This window comes from Cotesia glomerata, linkage group LG5, assembly GCF_020080835.1.
Source record: "Cotesia glomerata isolate CgM1 linkage group LG5, MPM_Cglom_v2.3, whole genome shotgun sequence".
Classification (NCBI taxonomy): Eukaryota; Metazoa; Arthropoda; class Insecta; order Hymenoptera; family Braconidae; genus Cotesia; species Cotesia glomerata.
In genome coordinates this window covers 5,604,350-5,624,697 of record NC_058162.1, presented here as the reverse complement: position 1 = coordinate 5,624,697, position 20,348 = coordinate 5,604,350, and the positions used below count along the sequence as shown (strand labels likewise).

The window sequence follows — 20,348 nt, the reverse complement described above, 5'->3', positions numbered from 1 at the left end:
ATTGAAACTTAGAAATTCTTTATGAGGCTTAAAAAACTTCGTAGAATGCCGCCAACCGCGTAAAAATCGGTTCATTCATTCAAAAGTTATTGCGGTTTGAAAATTCAAAAAATAGTGTTCTATGAAACTTCTATCAGACTTTTGAGCTCAAAGAGCTCAAAAGCATAGAAATGGTATCTTTTTGAGCTCGGAGAGTAAGCTCTCTTAAAACAACACACAGATTGTACTTTTGAGCTCGAAGAAATAAAGCTTGCAAACTTTCTTTGCTGTAATTGTTTTTTTAAATTTGCAAATGGAAATTATTTAATTTCTCAAGCTGATTATATTCCGGTTTTAAAAATAAAATTCATTTGATTGGCCTGAAAGAGAAAAATTTATTAAAATTTTGCCACGAGGTGCGAATAAAACGTAATTTAAAAGTTTATTGAATAATTCAATTTATATTTCAGATAAAATTGGGTGTTTGTGAAGAAAAATTGAAACTTAAATCGCTTTGTAAGTATGAATATATTCAGAGATGTAATAAGTACTCAGTGATATACATTTGAATCTTTATTAAATTCATCAACAGCACGAAATTATAACGGGCTCTGACGAAATGTTCCTAAAATTGCTGGTTCTGTCGATTATTTCTCGCACTTGAGTACCAGACACTTCACTTTTTATCTTTTTATTCCAATTCGTGTAATTTTAAATTCGCATATATTTTGGCGGCTTCTTTTGTAATAATTTTTCAAAATGTATAACCATTTTTTTAAACTCGAGACCTTTCTACCGTCCCAATCCTTATTGAAAAAATAAATGATCCATAATTAGATATGTGTATACAGTTTAAATCGTGATTATTCTTCACCTTTTTCAAAAATGAATCGTTTTTAATGATACTCTGCAACAAAACAAAAAATTTAATAAACAATAAAAAAAAAATTTCAATAAATAAAAAAAAATTAATGATGATACCTGGTAAACATAAATTGTTAGAAACACCAACAAATTCATGATTGCATTTACAGTGAAAATCAACACAGGTAGAATTATGAATAGTGCATTGACTGTCATTCCAGCAATAACCTTTCAAACCTGGTGAACACGTTGATCTATTTATTGAAAAATTATTGTCCTTGCAACGACATTTTTTATCATGATTACAAGTATAATGCCAAGGATCGCCGCAATCTAATACTTGCTCACAAGAGTAGAAATAATCATCTGGAATAATTATTTTAATCAATTATCTATCATCTATTTATTTTACCAATTATTTGAATTTATCCTTTATCAATTACCTGGTCTGCATTGAGTTTCTGAAATAGCGCTGAAATTATCCTGGCATTTGCACTTGTTGTCTATGCAAATAGTGGAATTTAATCGACAGTCATCATTGCTTAAACAATCTCCATCCAAAGAAGGAAGACATTCGAATTCATTTACAGCGTAATATTTTTTTTTGCAAGCACATATTTCATCCTTGGTGGAACATTCTGAATTTTTTATCGCTACTAAGCAATCTTGATTATTTTGACATGCTAATCCCAGATGAACTTTATTTAATTATAATTAAAAATAAATAATATTAATCTCAATTTTCTTATTTTTATTATATAGTAAAAATAATAGATAATGATATTTACTTGGATCACAATAAGTTCTGTTAAAAGCATAAAATTTATCAGAACACTGGCATACATTATTGAGACAAACAGTGTTATAAGAATAACATTCAGCGTCGGAATGACAATATTCGCCTATAGTGCCTATACACTTATCATGGCCGAGAGGAATATAATTCGGCTTACATTCACAATTGTCATCAGAACAAACGGCATATTTTATGAGAGAACAATGACTATCTTCATGACATAATATCTGAATGAAATCCGAACCAGCTGATAAAAAAATAATAAAAATTAATAATTTGATAAATATATAATGATTATAAAAATAAGAAGATATTTACGATTAACATATACACAATTTCCGTTATGATTTTCATAATTTGGTCGACATGCACAAACATCATCTATACAATGAGAATTCTTTATAGAACATTGTTCATTGGGCTTGCAGTGTTCACCCAACAAGGGTGCGCAAGTTGTGTGATTGAAGAATTTATGGGTACTCTTACAAGCACAAATATTTATGTCAGTTCGACACTCTGAATTTGCTATATATTTGCAATTATCATCATCTTCACAGTACATCCTTATGTAGTCTGTATGAATACAGAAAATCAACAAATTAATGAATATTCATGGATTTAATATTGTCCAGTTTATGTAAACTTACGAGGTAAACATTTTTCTTTGGAATATTGATGAAATCCATCGTTACATTTACATTTATTATTTCTACAACTGGAATGAAGTGATGCGCACAATTGATTTTCAAAACATGATTCTCCTAGAAGCGGCGCACAAGTTGTCTCATTAACCATTCCATGACCATTTTTGCAAGTACAAATATTTATGTCATTCTGACATCTTGCATTTGCTATATACTTGCAATTATCATCATCTTCACAATACATCCTTAAGTAGTCTGCATAAATACAGAAGTAACAAATTAATTAATGTTGATATATGTTGAATATTGTTCAGTATAATATGACTTACGAGGTGAACATTTTTTTCTGGAATGCTCTAAAAATCCATCATTACACACACATTTTTCATTTTTACAACTGGAATGATATGGGGCGCATAGTTCATCTTCATAACAAAATTGTCCAAGAAGTGGGGCGCATGTGGTGCTGTTGTATTCTCCAAAATATATTTTGCACTCACATTTTCCATTGTCGGAGCACATACTGTTTAATATTTTTCTACAATCCTTATTACTCTTACATGGCATCCCTAAATGAGCTGCAAATAAAATAAAAAAAAAAAAAATTAATTCAAAACTCAAAAAATACGGATTGCTAGAAAGTTCATAAATTTTTTCATAATTTTTTCACTCACGTATTACACACCAATATTCTAAAAATTTAACCGTAAATGGCATGCATCCACACTTAGAGTCGATGCACGCCCCATTAATGTTCACGCAGTCTTCATTTTTTGAACAAAATCCACCATAAATTGGTCTACATGAAGTTTGATTCACCAATGCATAGTTTTCATCGCATTCACATTTTTTATCCTTTGAACATATTGCATGATTTATTTTACTGCAGTCATCATTGTTCAAACAGACGTCATTTAAATAAACAACTGGAAAAAAATTAAGAAAATTAAAACTACTTTTATCTGAGTATTGTAAATTTATACTATTAACAATAAAACTTACAAGGTAGACATTGATTGGATCTATAAACAAAATGTGGTTTGCACTGGCAAAAATTATCAATGCACCTAGAATTTTTGATTACACATAAGTTATCAGCCTCACAGTCATTTTTATCTTCTGGTGTACATGGATAAGTTTCCTCGAATGGATATTGTTGGAAACATACGCAGTCGTTTACTCCAGTACATATTGCATTTGAAATTTTATTCTTATAGAAATCCATCTCTAAAATAAAATGAAATTTTCACTAATTCCGGTAGTGAAAATTTTTTCACTGTAAAATTAGTGATTTTACTAGATTAATCAGTGGACTTTTCACTACCTCAATTAGTAATTTTAAATTTCACTAATTCAAAAGTCTTTTTTATCAATTAGCAGTTACTTTGTCACTAATTCTACTAGTGGTTTTAGAATTCACTAATTGCGCAGTTGTTTCTACTCGGTTGTCAGTGATTTTGTCACTGATTGTAATAAGGGGGTAGATGCACTTAGAATTTTTTAAAAATCGATTTTTTTTTCATTTTCTTAAAGTATGATGTTTTAAGAATATTCTCTGAAAATTTCAAGTTAATCCGATGAATAGTTTTCGAGATATTTAGTAATTACTGAAGCAACATTAAACACGGAAAAAAATTAACTGTTGCTGCAACAGGATTTTCCTGCAGCTGCAACATGACTGCCTCCTGTTGCAACAACAGGAAATAATCCTATTACAGCAACAGGATTTTCCTATAGCTGCAACTGGAGGCAGCCATGTTGCAGCAACAGGATTACTACTGTTATTGCGACTTAATAGTAAAATATAGTTGGGTCATTCCATGTCAAATTGACCTACAGTTGGAATTGACCCCTTTTGATTTGGATAAATTTTGATCATAAATTTTCTTTTATCATATAACGAACTTCTGCCAGACGAAAAAAAATTAAGATATTTTATTCAAAAGATATGCAAATTCAAAATTTCGCTATTTTTTCAGTTTTTTAATTTTGTTTTTGGAATATCTCGAACGTTATTATAGATACGGGAATGGCCTTTCGTTTATTTGAAAGGGGATACTTGGGGCTATTGAAAAAAAAATATTTTGGAAAAAAATTTTGAAAAATGCTAAAATAAAAATTTTATTTTAATTTTTAAAAATCGAAAAAAAATAGTTATTATGTAGTCACCATTACCGGACCGGGCTTAAAAGTTGAAGAAAAGATAGAAGTTAAAAATAGCAAATTTTCAAAAAAATCGACGGATGCACACAATTTGGAAAACACGATTAAAAACTAAAAATTAAAAAATCTTAATGAAAAATAATTTGAATATTTTTTTTATATTTTTTTCTGAAAAGGGCATTTAAAAACGAAAATTTTGAAAAAGAAAATTTGAATTTCGACCATTATTAAAAAAGTTACGAGCAAAAAACCAAAAAAAGAGCGGTTTTTTTGAAAATTCGATATTTTTTGAACCAGTGATAAAAAAAAATCTCAAAATTTATCAGGAGGCCTCTTTTGGGGGGTACTAAAAAATACCAAAAAATTGAAAATATCTAAAATTAAAATTTTTGAAACTGTCCGATTTGGCGTGGAATGCCCCATATATATAAATATATAAATATATAAATACATACATATATAAACTTTTGAACTAATGGTATTTTCTGAACCAGGTTGACGAACTGAGTCAGAAAATAGCAAAATTTTTCAAAAGTTGCGTCATGAGGACAAATGCAATAGTTAGATTTCTATGAAATCTACTAAAAATGATATTGAAATCAGCGGACACTAGATGACATTTTAAATTTTTCTTGCTATAATTTATCTGCTAAAGTATTTATAAAAATAATAAATTCATTTTACTTGATACACATCCATTTTCAGTATTATATTGGTTATATTTTTCGTCGCATTGACATTCATTGTTTAAGCAAATTGAATGAGGGGTCACGCACTCGTCATTTTCCCAACAAAATCCGCCAAAAATAGGAGCGCAGTAAGTTGAAGTTACTGCAGTAGTATTGGATGTACAAGCGCATACTTTATCTTTAGAACATTTTGCAAACTTTACAAGATTACATACATCATCGTTTTTACAGTGTGTACCCAAAACATCTATTAAAAATAATAAACTTATTAAATAATAAATATTAAATTACTTTTGATAGTAAAAAATTTACCCACCGCGTACGCATTGGTTGTTCGGCCGCCTAGAATAATCTTTCTTGCATTTGCATTCGCTGTTAACACAAACAGCATTATCAGCAGCACAAGGTTCATTGTTCCAACAAAATCCTCCCAAAATTGGTGCGCAGGTCCATGGATCGGTTCTTACTGTTTTCATCCGACAGATACACTTGCCGTCTTTGGAACATTTTGCGTGTTTTATTTCATCGCAATCTTCATCGAGCTCACAAGATTTTCCTAGCCCGTCTAAGTATAAGCATAAATAAATAATTAGCTTAAATGGATCTTTTTTTAAAAAACAATATTAATTTTTGAATTATATAATCACTCAAGATAATGTCCCCGATGCATCGGAAGTAATTGTCTGGCCATGTTCGTTGGCACTGATCTATGAGATTGCAACATGGACGTGATAGATTGGGATCGCACTGTTTAACATTGTCAAAAATAATTGTTTAAATGAAATTAACAATGTAATTAAAAATACTTACAAGAGTATGCTTTAAAGCGCAAATAACATCAAGACTAGTTTCGTTTGAAGAAGAACATTCGGTAGAAATTACTATCACAATAAGTGATATTATCCATGAATTAACTTTTAACATTTTTATACTATTTAACGAAACCAGTAACAATTGATTTTATACTAAAACTTGTTTTATACTAAAACTTGTTTTATCTACACAATATAAACTGAAATACGAGTAATTGTTTTTTTATTACTATAATAATAAATATTCTATGATCGAGTATTTAAAGTATCTTCTATTATGAAATGAATTTTTTTTTATCCAATACTAATTGAGATATTATTAAATTTTGAAATAGATATCATTAACTAATATTGATAAACTCAAATTTAGGTTACAAAAAAAAAATGATTTCATAAGATTTGAAGTGTATTTCTCTATCAAAAACACTTATTTTTAAAAATTTACATTGAAAAATAGAGAAATATTTGTAATAAAAATTTTAGAATTATAATTGATAGTAAAATTAATAAACATCTGTTAATTTTTTGGATTTCTATACCAACTAAATATTTTTATTTATAATGAATTTGTGATAAAAATCAAAAAATTTATCAGATGTCTGCTAATTTTACTATCATTAATATATCAGTAACATAAAATATCCTTGAGTAAGATTTTTGACTCAAGAATAAGTCGTCAAAGTCTGGGTCTGTGATTGAATGACAGACGGCAAAGCTAGAAGTATGCACGTACCGACAAACTCATAATTTAGGTTGTTTTTCCGCGAAACATTTCCCTTTGGCGTTATTCTTGGTCGCGGATCTATTGTTTGGGCCCAGACGAGCCCGAGAGCGGGCTATAAGTCATTGGACGTCAGCCAGTTGATTATGATCTCCATTGTGGGCCTGGGTCGTGAGCATTGTTCCATCTGAGGAACCTCGGCAGCCACCTGTACCCCGCTTACATGGACATAATCGGCATTACACCCATTACACACACATCCACCATTTCTAACTTGAGTTAGAAAGCCATCGTACAGTACTCTAGGTGATTTTTTAATAAAATTTAATTTTTAAAATAAATTTACTTTGGATCTCACGAGAGCGCCGTCGACATTCCATTAGTAGACCGTATGGTACTCTGAAACAAAATAATAACGTGGGGGCGTTTTATGTTTTATGTTTTATATAGTGATAGTTAAATATTAAAATGAAATAGAGGCATCTAATGTAGTGTTGTCAGGTGGAGTTGTGAGTTTAGTTGTTCTTTATTCTTAATACAATACGACTTCCGGATGAATTGTTGTTAAATCTCATCTCTAACATTTTACTCACAACAGCCTCAGCTTTATTTATTCATCTAAAGTAAAAATTATCAACAAACCAACAAGTCACTCTCCATTTATATTTATATTTTCATTTTTATTTCCATTTTTATATATATTTATAAATCTCCTATGTAAGAGATTTATTATTTAAAACAATTCTATTCAATATATTCTATCGTGAGAAAATATTCAAATGTCAATGTATCACTTTATAATATTTATCTTCAAAAATATTTTATAGTTAATATAATAATATTGAAAACACTGAAATTGACAGACATTAGAAATTTTTTTATAATTTTATAGCAAAATTCCAACTGTAAAAATTAAAAAAAAAATTAGTGAAAATTTTAAGGGGGGAAGTCCATGTAAAAGCCTCAAAATTGGTCATTTTTTAAAAATATTTTTAAAGGTGATAAAATAATTTTATTGTTTTCAAACTTTAACACAACTTTATTGAACCTTTCTAGAGTACAAAAGTCATTTTGTACTCTAGTTTGCGCGAGGTCCCAAACTGCTCTATTTGTCACTCATTAACCATTGATTTGAAACAAAAAAATTAAAGTGTTTTCTTTTTAGAACATATTAACGGAAAGGTTAACACTAAAATAAAAAAAAAAAGTATAAAATTCAATATAAAATAATCCTTTGAAAAAAAAAGTCAGAATTTAGGGCTATTTTTTGACATTTTTGACCTCAAAAAAGTATTTTATTAACGCAAAATATCTGAATTTTTAGGTTTATCCTTCTGATAGTAATATAGAGAAAAACCTCACCAAATTTCAAATAAATCGATCAATAACTTTTTGAGTTACAACACGAGCAGTTTTTAAAAATACAGTTTCGAGATAATCGCGTTTAAGGTAGTTGTAGCGTGATAGATATTTCAACAGAAAATTATGAAATTTTTTTTATTGAAAGATATATATATTAATAATTCACTACCAAAATTTCAGATCAATTGACCGACTTTGGGGAAACTGCACGCATTTGACTGTGCCCCACCGGTAGCACAGGACTTGGGGAAACCATCGAAAAACCCAAGCCTGTACAGCCCGACGTGAGTTACGAGCACCGATGTTCACTGAAAATGAAATTTCAGCTCACACCGCGATTCGAACCCACGCCTCGGGTTAAAAAAAAAAATATTTATCTTTTAAATGAGACTGAAGTTGATAGATAAGAGAAATATTTTTAGAATTTTATAGTAATTAAATTATTATGAAAAAAAAATTTAATAAAAAAATCTCACATGTTATAAAAATAAAAAAATTTTTAAATCATTATTTTTGTTGTAATTTATTTGTTATAAAACTTTAAAAAATTGACAGCTGTCAGCTAACTTCAGTATCATAATTTTTTTCTACTTCTAGAAATGGAAAATTTTTCTATTAAAATTTTCTCAACAATTTAATTGTCAAAAATAAAAAAAAATGACAAATATCTGTTCATTTCAGTATCATTGTTATTTACAGTAATAATATTGATCTACATACATACATATATATATAACAATAAATGTTAAGTATTGAAAGCGGATGCTTTACTTCAGTAAATATACAACCAAACGTTTTAAAATGGAGGCTATGTACTTAGAGGATTTGCCGTAGTAGGCGGATAATTTACCGAAGATAATGTAAAGAGGACTCTCAAGGGAAGAAAAGTATATCTGGGCAATAAACTTCAGCCGGCGCTAGAGTTGTTACGTCCAGCCAATAAACTTACTATTGAAATGGACCCGCGAGCTAAAGTGTTGGATAACGAACCATCAACTTGAGAATAATATAATACTTATACTATTTTCTTATTAATAAAGACCTCATATATTTTTTCTATTTTTTCACAATATAAATATTAATATAGTAATTTAAAAAATTAAATAAAAATGATTATTATTAAAATTGAGTAGCGTGCGAGAGATCTAAAGAAAATAACTATAATTTAATGGCGATAAAAAATTATTGACTGTATAATTTGAATCAATAAAGCCATCAGTATTCCGATAAAAATCTTAGCGATAATAAAAGATAAAAAATAAAAAATAAAATAATCAATAAACGTGAAAGTATACGTAAGTAAAAGAAAAAGCATGTTAATAATTTTAATGTAAAAATTCAAAGATCTAATTGTTAAATCTGTCAGGTGTGTTCGTGTGTGTTGACTCTGGGCATGTCAGTCGGGATTCGCGTGACGATAATATCTTCGGATATCACAAAGTTAAGAAGAGGAAGAACAAGAGCAAGAAGAAAAAGAGAAGAGAGGTGGTAAGGGGTTTAAATTGGATGATGCAAGATTACCCGGTAGTCGGAGACCAGAGAAGAGATCGCCCGTGGTGGCCGTACCACTTCTACATACTCAACAGTTCAGATAATAATGCAAACAAGTAGTCTAAGTACTTTAAGCTACTTTATTTCCTCACCCTAGATGTACGTACCAGAAACATAAACATGGGTGATGAATTTAATTTCCTCCCTGATGACTGGTGAATTTATCCTCGGAAACTTGCAAAACTCCGATTCCATGACCAATTTATAATTTAGAAGAGAATTCGCAATTACAAATCTTACAATATTATTATTCTCTTGGTAAGTACTTGTGCACCTGGTATGTCTAATCAAGGGGTTTTATTGCTCAAACACTTTAAACGCAATCTTCATTTCACCGTTCATTAAATTTCCGTCTAGTCGCTCTGTTCTCTGGTAACTTTGCTAAAATAATTACTCTTCTAATTACAGAGATAAACTAACTTATCTAATTATTCGCTCTATGAACCTATTATTTCATTTTTAATCTTCTTAATCCAGTTATTTCAATAATAATACATATTTTTATTTTTTATTTTTTCAAGAATTATTGCCAACTAGAAACATATAAAGCTACCAGGTTACCTAACTACCAGGCTTTCCGCTCCAATGTCAAAAAACATATTTTGCAATGTTATTGATAATGTTCATAATTTTAACTAGACATTATTAAATCAGAAAATATTTTTACTTAATTTTCGAGCTAGAATTTAGAATTAAATATTTTATTTTATAATTTAAAAAATAATTTAAGGGGTTACATGGTGAGGGTTTTCTAACGCAACCACGTATCTCGATTTTTGAAGATGAAAGGGTTCAACTGAAAAATTAATAATCTATACTAATATTATAAAGAGGAAAGATTTGTTTGTTTGTTTGTTTGTTTGCATCGAATAGGCTCCGAAACTACTGAACCGATTTGAAAAATTATTTCACTGTTGGGAAGCTACACTATCCCCGGGTGACATAGGCTATATAACATCATAATTAATGTTGAAATTTTTGTTAAATAGCCGTGTGAAGCCGGGGCGGACTGCTAGTTAATTATAAACGCGTTACTGAAAAAAAAATATTAACCAGAATAATAATAAATACGACAGTATTTTTAGAAAATACAATTGATAAATATTGTTTTTAGATGAATATTAATTTTTTATAAGCTATTTTTCACCTCATCTTTAAAATAGTCATTTTTGAGATACAAGGTTGCGTCAGAAAACCATCGATGGGTTTCACGGTTTCAAAAAATCGATTTTTTTTGTCTTGTTAAATTCTTCAATATCTCTAGAATATTGTCCTAAAGTTTTAAATCGATTAGAATAATAGTTTCGGAGATACAGTTTTAAAAAGTTGCTGTTGTATTGTTACTCAAAACTTTAAACGCGTTTTTCTCAAAAATATGTTTTCAAAGACTGTACGCAAGATTTCTCGCGAACTATTCAACCAATCTTGATGAAATTTGAGACAGGTCTTCGAGATATAATTTACAAGCTCTGGAACTAATGATTTTTTTTTTTCAATTGCAACTATTTAAAAAAAAAATGTCGCGAAATTTTAGCCAAATTTTTAATAATTTTTTTGTAAAAACCTCTGTCAAAAATCCAATTTTCATTTTTTTTTTCGTTTAAAACCTATTTTGAAATCTTAACTAAAGCATACATTTTTTTTTTTTCACTTCTGATGATTCTGCTCGGAGTTCAGCTGATTACGCGGACGCATCATTTTTCCGAGGGCTCACCGGAAATGACGTCACATTAGCAGAGTTTTTAATATTTTTTTTTTTATTTATAAAAATAAATTTAGCAGACATTTAATAATTTTTAGAATTTTTTTTTTAATAAATTATGGCAAAAAAAAATTTTTTTTAAATTGACATGTAGAAATTTTAAAAAATAAAAAATGAAATTTTTTAAAAGTAATTTTTTTGAACAAATTTGTTTGTTCAAAAAAATTAAAAAATTCTTGAGTGACTGCTAACTTTAATGTTATTTTTAATTTCAGTAATCCCTTATTAAACATGTATCTTTAAGACAGTAAAAAGTTTGAATAAAATATTTCATTTTTTCTATTAAAAAAAAATTGTTGAACATAGGCCATTTTTTTCCGGAAGAAACCCATGTAACGCCTTAATGTATAATGCCGATTGGCGTTCATGTAAACAAATAAATAAAATAAATAAATAAGCAGGAAGAAGTTAATAATTTATAAAAGAAGAATAAAAATTGAATTTTATTGAGATTATTGGCGGAAGTCCTTTGGATTGGATCTTGGATCCAAAGACCGCGTCGGATAAAAAATCTTTTACTATTGAAATATATATTGAGGAGTTGAATATGTAATACTAGCTAGAGTCCAGTCCCTTAAGAAATGTTTGTCCGGGGATTCAACTGTGTCCGGGATGGTATTATGAAAGTTGTCCTTTTGGTACTGCACAGAGTCAAGAGTAAGAGAACGGTTACGCAAGTTTTTCAATAGAGGAAGAGACCCGCACCGATCAAATAAAAGGAGAAATAAAAGTTGTAAGGATAATTTATTTTATTTTATTTGTTTGTTATTTAAGCGTGTTTCATTCTCGGTAAGTTACTTTTATTTACATTCTCAGTTGGTCAGTTTCTCAGTTGAGCATAAAAGATCTAAGGAATAAGGCGTAAGTACAAGGCGTTAAGGAATAAGTACAAGAAGGAGAATTTGCCACTTTTATAACCCGGTTGGCATCTGCCTCCACTCTCTATATATATTTAGAGGACTTTCACGAGAAATAATAAGAATAACGATACTTATATGTGTGTTCTAGTGGGGACTCGATGAGGTGAAAAAGAGACGCAACTTTAATAAAAAACAACTTCACAGATCTGAGATCCCAAGTGGGTGGAACGTATTTCCCGGGTCTTATTGCGGAACCACCAGCCGACAGCCGGCAGAGTCTACTTGTATGTTTGTATGCTTGTATGCTTGTCCAGGCAATACCGACCTTTATTCTTTTTCATCCTCCTGTCACGTCTATATATTTCCCTCTTTTTTTCATGGATTTCATACATTAACATACATAAAACATGTGGTTATTTTTTCGCTTAAGAAATTCCATTTCAATTCATTTTTCTCGGATTTCTACCCTATATATATTATGTGTGCAATGTTTTTACGCAATCATTTTGTCACTTGATATTCAGAAAAGTAAATTGAAGTCATGATAATTTTTTTTTTTGCTAAAATAAATGTTTAAGTATTCTCTACACTGAGAGAAAAATTTCTTTTAAAAAAAGATAGGCATTGTTGTGATAAAAATTAATTTGTTGAAAATTTGAAACAATTTTATTTCTTAGCTGAAGAAATAAAAATTTTTCTTGGGGTGATTTTCTAGATGACGAAAAAATTTTAGATACACGGAGAGAAAAATATGGAAATCATTCCTATAACTTTAATGAAATGTTTTCCTATACCATTTTAAGAGCGATTACTTAAATTATGGGAATTATACCCATAATTTTTGGAAAATGTTACTATAATTATGGAAATGGTTCCTATAATTATAGGAACGATATCTATAATTATAACTGTAATATCGGCATATTATAGGAATATTATAATAATATTATATAATATTATATTATAATAATATTATAGGAATGGTCCCTATATTATTAAAGGAATGGTTTCTATAATATCATAGGAACCATTCCTATAATATTACGGGAATCATTCCCATAATATTATAGTGATGATGCCTAATATTGAGATATTTATCACTACAACTCAAGTTATGTTTGACTTCGATGACCACTTTGAAGCATTTGAAATTATTAGTAACTCCGATAATTTTACTTGCTTCCCAATAACATCATTTTAAGTATGTAAAATAAGTAATATTGTTGATATAAATAATAAAAGTCACATACCCAAAAGGTGGATTTAATAAATATTCAACGTATGTATTGTAAATAAATAATTTGTTTTAAAAATAAAATGAAATTTAAAAATAAACAATGAATTTCCATATCTACTTTGCTCCTCTAATTGTATAGTGAGAAAATATCCCTTTTATTAGAGAAACTTTAGAATTCCTACAATATTTTTCAATATTATCTAACACAATAATAACTGAGTTGGAATACACAATTTAAGATTAAGTACACACGTTAATAAAAATTATGAAAAAGAAATTTTTTCACTCTAGTGAAAGATCAATTTTTATTTACAAAAAAAAATTTATTAGCAAAAAAATATATAATAATTACTTTATATTTTGTATGTGATTGCTTGATTATTATGAACATAAAAATTTTTCTATTATTATGTACGACATTCCCATAATATTATAGGAACCATTCCTTTAATAATATAGGGACCATTCCCATAATATATTAAAGCTATTCCATTATTGTATAGGAATGTTTCCAATAAACTATGGGTATAGTTCCCATAATGAGCATAGGATTGATACCTATAATGATCATTTTATTATAGGAACCATTCCCATAATTTTTGGAAAGGTTCCTATAAATTTCTCACCGTGTAGACAACTTGCGAATTTTCCTGAGCCTATAAATTTTTTTTTCAACCATAAAATTACTGTGAAAATAGTTTTTATTTTTTCAGCTAAAAAAATAAAATTTTTAACAAACTAATTTTTTAATACAACATTGTACATTTTTTTCAAAATAAATTTTTTCTCTCAATAACCGCATACTTTAAATTTAATAAAAATTTACAGGTATTATTAAGAAAAAGAAAAATCATTTTTAATCTTGAAGCGAAATAAATCTTTGATAAAAAAAAGAGCTATAAATATTAAAAATTATAACTAAAGACGTTAATTTATCAAATGAAAAAATGAATAAGAATGTTTTTTATTTTTATTAAAGAAATAAATTTGTTAGCTAAGAACATATGGGCCCTAATTTACGCAAAGCTCTTATTTATAAATATAAATATAAAATATATTTATTATTAAAATCAGAAACGTCCATCGACTGGTTGACCCTTGAAGTTGTTAGCTGTTGGCCCTCTACTCTTCTACACTCTTCCAGTGGTCTTTTCTTCTTTGGGTGTTCTCCTACTCTCTTATAATATCTATCTTCTATATTCATCCTCATCTTCTTCTTATATGTACACATTCGACCTTTGCAACACGTAGGTGCATTGGGTACCGTAATTTAATGAGGTATGCAAGCGCACTGCGGGTCTCTCTTACATTACATTAGCTTCTCACTGCATCAGTGGCATTAATAAACGCGCGTCAGTGAATTATCCCAAGCCTAAATACCATTAACGCTGCATTATATATTTATATATATCCACTCGAAGATAAAAAACCACAAACGTATAATAAAGATAAACAGTTGAAAAAATTATAACTTCCATATGTACGTGTATATACACATTTATTTTAATATTCATCTTGGTGTAAGAGAAGAAGTTACTGAAGATATCGAAGAAAACATTCCCTTCAACCACTTTAAAAGAGAAATGAAGTAAAGGAATAAATAAATGTTCTGCAAGTAAACAGGTAACTGGTAGTTTGTATTACTTATACAGTAATAGTATAGTCATACAGATTCAAGTGAAGTTGAAGATCGGAATAAAAGACTCTGCTTCAGCCGCCAACTGCTTATTCGACTTCTTCATTCATGATTATATCTTTATGCCGATCTCATTTATTATAATGAAGTTGATAATATTAATGATTTGAATTAGTCAAACAACATTTTAATTTAAATATTCAACAAATTAACAAAAATAAAAGTGTTATTTATTTTTACATAATAGTCATTTGTTATGCAGGATTTTTAATAAAGTTTATTTTATCATTTTAATCGTAATTACAAATTTATCAGTAACAGCAATTAAGTGTAATGTATTATAGAAATGTTAAAATTTAGATTTTTATTACCTACAATAAAATAACCAAGTTATTTCATCATTTTTGATGGGAATTTAATGTTACACCTGAAATTGTTTTGTTTTTTTATTTCAGAATTTATTTTATAAAATTTTTTAAATGATCTGCATTTGAACTTATTGATCTGTATTTGAACTTTTAAAAAAATTTTCATTTATATTTGATCTACTATTCAAATTATTTTTGATCTGTTTTAAGTCTAAATAACTTTTTAGTAAAATAATTGAGCAGCTATGAATATTTTATGCTGTTTATAATCTAATGAGACTAAAAAGTTTTAAAAGTTTGATCGGTTTTTAGTCTAGTTAATTTGTAGATGGACTTTATGTATTGTTTTCAAATTCAATATGAAATCTTATACTGTTTTTGATCTACAATTTTCACTCTAAATGTTCGAAGGCCAAAAGTCGACTAAGATAGTGACTATTTGATATTTGATTTTCGGAAATTAAAAAAAATTTTATTGTAAATTTGAAAATTAAAAAAAAAAATTTGGAACGTACTTGGTGTGCGTCATTGTGTATTTCAATTTTTTTAAAGTCCTAGTAAATAGATTTTACGAATTTCATTAAAAGTAAAATATTTTGCAACCACGCACACTAAATACGTTCCAAAATTTTTTTTTTAATTTTCAAATTTACAATAAAATTTTTTTTAATTTCCGAAAATTAAATACAAACATATCGGTTACTTGGATTTTTTTATTTTTTTATTTTATATCTTTTTGTAAAGGAATAAGAAATTTTTTTTTCTTAATAGTCTTATGAACGTGGACTTGGCGCGATTTTTTTTTACAGTGAAACTGTTTTTGTTCGGATTATTACTACCTAATTCGTAACAGGTCTGTTTTTGATCTACAGGCGATCAAAAACCGACTAAAAATTATGCAACGTTTTGGTCTGTTTTTGACCTTGATGCGATCAAAACCAGTTAAATGATTGTGACAAAAAAAGTCTGGTTTAGGTCTTGAAACAATAGAAAACAATTTTATTATAACATTAAAAATGATCTGAAATTGGTCTGAATTGGGAATAGTACGGGCAAAAACAGATTAAATTCTTATATAAAATAGATGCACATAATAAAATTAAATTGAATGAAAAATATTAAAAATTTTTATTAATCATAAAACAGACTAAATTTTTTGACCAAGAATTGTATACAATAAATAGAATTAATGTTTTTCCAACTTTATTTATAAAGTTTTTTATTATTATTATTTATTTCCTTACGGCTTAGGAATGAACTTGGTTAGATACATAAATTAAATGACATTAAAGTTAGCAGTTATTTGGCTATTTTTTATTTTTTTTTAACAAATTTTCTCCAAAAAATTACTTTTAAAAAATTGTATTTTTTATTTTTTTTAATTTTTACATGTCAATTTTTTTTCTAAATTTTTTTGCTCCAATTTATTTGTTAAAAAAATTATCAAATATTTGCTAAATTAATTATGAAAATTAATGACATTAAAGTTAGCCGCCATTTCATAATTTTTTGATTTTTTTTAACAAACAAATTTGTTAAAAAAATTATTTTAAAAAAATTGCATTTTTAATTTTTTTAAATTTTTGCATGTCAATTTTTTTTTCTCATTATTTTTGCCATAATTTATTTATAAAAAAAAAATTTTTCTAATTATCAAATATCTGCTAAATTAATTTTCATTGAAAGTTAATTTAGCAGATATTTAATAATTTTCAGAACTTTTGTTAACAAATGAATTATGGCAAAAAGAAATAAGAAAAAAAAATTGACATGCAGAAATTTTAAAAAATTAAAAATGCAATTTTTTAAAAATAATTTTTTAGAATTAATTTAATTGTTAAATAAAATCAAAAATTGGTCAAGTGATAGCTAACTTTAATGTCATAAATTAATTTTTGTATAAATTAACAATCTCTTTTATTATCTAAATATCATAGCATTACATAAATTGGAATATAAACTTTAGAAAATTTGGAAAACTTATAAACTTAAATACATACTTAACTATGATTATTATGAAATTAGAATAAGGTAAAAGACTCTATTAGTTGCACCTTTAAGTCCTATTAGTGGCACTTTTTTTTTTCAATTAAAAAATGTTCTAGTTGGAGTAAAAATTACAAATTTTTTTGATCTAAAGGTCTTAAAGATTAGAAATAATATATTCATAATAGAAATTAATAATTTAATTAATTGAGTAAGTACCAAAATTAAAGAAAGTGTTAGTAATGAGGTCCTCGCTACTAATGGGGTCTTTTATCCTACATATTCTTTTTTCTTAAATTCTCAAATGTTTTTTTAAATATAATTGTTTGTTTATTAATAAAATTTTTTATAATAATTTTTTTATTAGTAATACAATTTTTTTTAGAATTTTTAAAATTTCAAAAAATTTATATTTTATTAATTTAATATCCCAAGCGTCACAAAAAAAAATGTTGACTTTTTGGTAGATTTCACTTAACAAGAACTTAAAAAATTAATAATCGTCAACTTAAATTCAACAAAACATTAACAAAAAAAAATTTGTGCCGCTTGGGATTGTATTTATAATATAAAAAAAATATAAATAATTGATCAATTTCAACAACGTTAGTTTCTATGAAAATTAAAAAACTCTGATTGGTCAGTTAGTTGACTTGAGTATTCGCTCATGCGCATTAGCCTCCGCTGAAATCAGAAGGTGCGCACTGGCTGCAATCATTTCAATAACAAAACCTATCGCGTGCACGTGTTCCTCGCCGTAAATAATTTCGGTTTTAATTTATTTTAAAATAATAATAACAATTATCAAGTGAATAATTTTAAATAAAAAAAAAAAAACAAACAAATCTTCAACAAAAGGTGAGTAGTAAAATAATTATTAATTATTAATATTTTATTGAAAACAATAATATAACCTAACAAATAAATTTGTTCCAAAAAATAATTTTAGAAAAATTGCATTTTTTATTTTTTTAAATTTCTAAATGTCAATTTTTTTGCCATAATTTATTTATTAACAAAATGTTTAAAATTATCAAATATCTGCTAAATTAATTTTCATTAATTTAAATGAAAATTAAGTTAGCTGACATTTAAAAATTTTTATAATTTTTTTTACTGAAAAAAATTATTAAAAAAAAAAAAAAATTTGACATGTAAAAAATTTGAAAAACTGTAAGTGCAATTAAAAAAAAAAATATTTTTTAATTCTAATTTAATAAATGAAGCAGAATCAAAAAATTAAAAATGTCGGCTAACTTTATTATTATTTAATTAAAAATAGGTGAAATAAAAAAATGGTGAAATTCCCAAGAATATCAATAGAAGAATATGGAGTTCCAAATGCTGCTGAATACTCAAATCTCCAGTTCAACAATTGGGACATAAATAGATTCCGTAAAAATTTAAAAGTGAATATAGTGAGACAGTCGGATGATAAACGTGAGCTAGAGTTCGACTTAATTGGTTGTACAGCAGCATTGGCAAATGCATTCCGTCGAGCTTTGCTGAGTGAAGTGCCGTCGATGGCCATCGAGAAGGTTCACATCTTGATGAACACCAGTCTGCTCCAGGATGAGGTGCTAGCTCACAGGCTGGGCCTGTTGCCGCTGAAAGCCGACCCCTCACTGTTCGAGTATTGCACAGCTGATGAAAAACTCAACGACGAAGCTGAGATGAACGACGGAACCACTCTCAAGTACGAATTAAAGGTAATTTGCTCAAAGAATACTAAGCCGGAAAAAGACTCGCGACTTCCTGAGGACATTTACCACAACAGCAGGGTCAAAAGCAACGCCGTCAAGTGGGTACCTCTGCATAGGCAGTCAGAGTTGTACCCGAATGGCGAAGAATTGTTCGGGATGCTGGAGGATGACATTCTGATCGCCAAGATGGTCCCTGGGCAGGAAATCGATGCGATACTCTACGCTATTAAGGGAATTGGAAAGGACCACGCAAAGTTCTCGCCTGTCGCGACTGCCAGCTACCGTTTGATGCCGGCAATCACCCTCAAAAGGCGGTTCTTTGGAACCGAGGCAAAGCTCCTCAAAAAGAGCTTCAGTAAAGGGGTCATTGAACTGGTGGAAAACGAAAAGACTCGCGAAGTTGAAGCACGACTTGTAGATCCACGGTACGACAGCTGCTCGAGAAATGTATTCCGGCATGAGTCATTGAAAAATAGTGTCAAGATTGAACGTATTGCGGATCATTATATATTTAATGTAGAGTCGATTGGCGCTGTCGAGCCTGGAGTTTTGTTCCTGCAAGCTGTCAAGGTTATCAAGGAAAAATGTCGCACTTTCTTGGACGAACTCGATTCAATTAATTGATTTTTTGTATGGGGTTGATTTGTTATTTTTATAAGACAATAAAGTGCTTAAGGAGATCCACGCGAAGTAGTCAAGTTTTTAAAACTTTCTAAAAATTTGTTAATTTTATCTACATAGCCTAATAATCAATAAAAAAATTAAAAAACAGTAAGTTTGCCGGGATATTTATTGAAATAATTAGGTTTGAAAATAGTAATTTTTACATGTAGTTAAATGGAGGTTCCACTAGCTGTGTATTTAGTTAAGAATTTAATGCAATTAACGATTTAAAAAAAATTTTTTTTTCATTGAATTTGATAGAAAATTTAATAAGCTTGCGATTGAAACAATAAAAAAAGTAGCTTTCCGAACGTTTTACGGAGATATTTTATATTTCTTATGAGAAATCACTCGAAACTTCCGTTCTTTATTTGTAAAGTCTTGTATTTGACTTGGCAACACCGCTTGCGTAGTTACCCGGTGCACAAGTAACCGCGGTTTTTTAAATGCTAGAAAATCTTAGTCATTTTAGTTAGACAGTAAACATATTTTTTTTTTTTTTTTAAGTAAGTTAAAAATACAAAGATACTTACAATTCAAAGTTGGAAATAA

At 28.1% G+C, this 20,348-nt stretch overlaps 2 protein-coding genes across 2 annotated transcripts; one reads left to right on the top strand and one right to left on the bottom strand.

The window, feature by feature from the left end:
- Window positions 1–488: 488 nt before the first annotated feature.
- Window positions 489–6,124, bottom strand: LOC123265331 (neurogenic locus notch homolog protein 1-like). The gene is made up of 13 exons (XM_044729029.1): window positions 5,946–6,124; window positions 5,783–5,882; window positions 5,452–5,700; window positions 5,131–5,382; window positions 3,286–3,510; window positions 2,958–3,209; window positions 2,613–2,861; window positions 2,287–2,538; window positions 1,958–2,212; window positions 1,632–1,886; window positions 1,287–1,541; window positions 961–1,209; window positions 489–886 (listed from the first exon to the last, which is right to left on the bottom strand). The coding sequence occupies exons 1-13, from the start codon at window positions 6,057–6,059 to the stop codon at window positions 876–878; spliced, it is 2,718 nt and encodes a 905-aa protein (XP_044584964.1). The 5' UTR covers window positions 6,060–6,124; the 3' UTR covers window positions 489–875.
- Window positions 6,125–18,174: 12,050 nt separating this feature from the next.
- LOC123264839 (DNA-directed RNA polymerases I and III subunit RPAC1) lies at window positions 18,175–19,808 on the top strand. The gene is made up of 2 exons (XM_044728355.1): window positions 18,175–18,288; window positions 18,713–19,808. Exon 2 carries the CDS (start codon window positions 18,726–18,728, stop codon window positions 19,755–19,757), a length of 1,032 nt encoding a protein of 343 aa, XP_044584290.1. The 5' UTR covers window positions 18,175–18,288; window positions 18,713–18,725; the 3' UTR covers window positions 19,758–19,808.
- The last annotated feature ends 540 nt before the right edge of the window (window positions 19,809–20,348 follow it).

Bases quoted from the DNA above. Each gene is read 5' to 3' on its own strand.
- LOC123265331 (XM_044729029.1), bottom strand. From the start codon at position 6,059: ATGTTAAAAGTTAATTCATGGATAATATCACTTATTGTGATAGTAATT. The intron at 5,883-5,945 runs GTAAGTATTTTT...AATGTTAAACAG, and splicing joins GCGCTTTAAAGCATACTCTT to TGCGATCCCAATCTATCACG. The intron at 3,210-3,285 runs GTAAGTTTTATT...ATTTTTTTCCAG, and splicing joins ATCCAATCAATGTCTACCTT to TTGTTTATTTAAATGACGTC.
- LOC123264839 (XM_044728355.1), top strand. From the start codon at position 18,726: ATGGTGAAATTCCCAAGAATATCAATAGAAGAATATGGAGTTCCAAAT.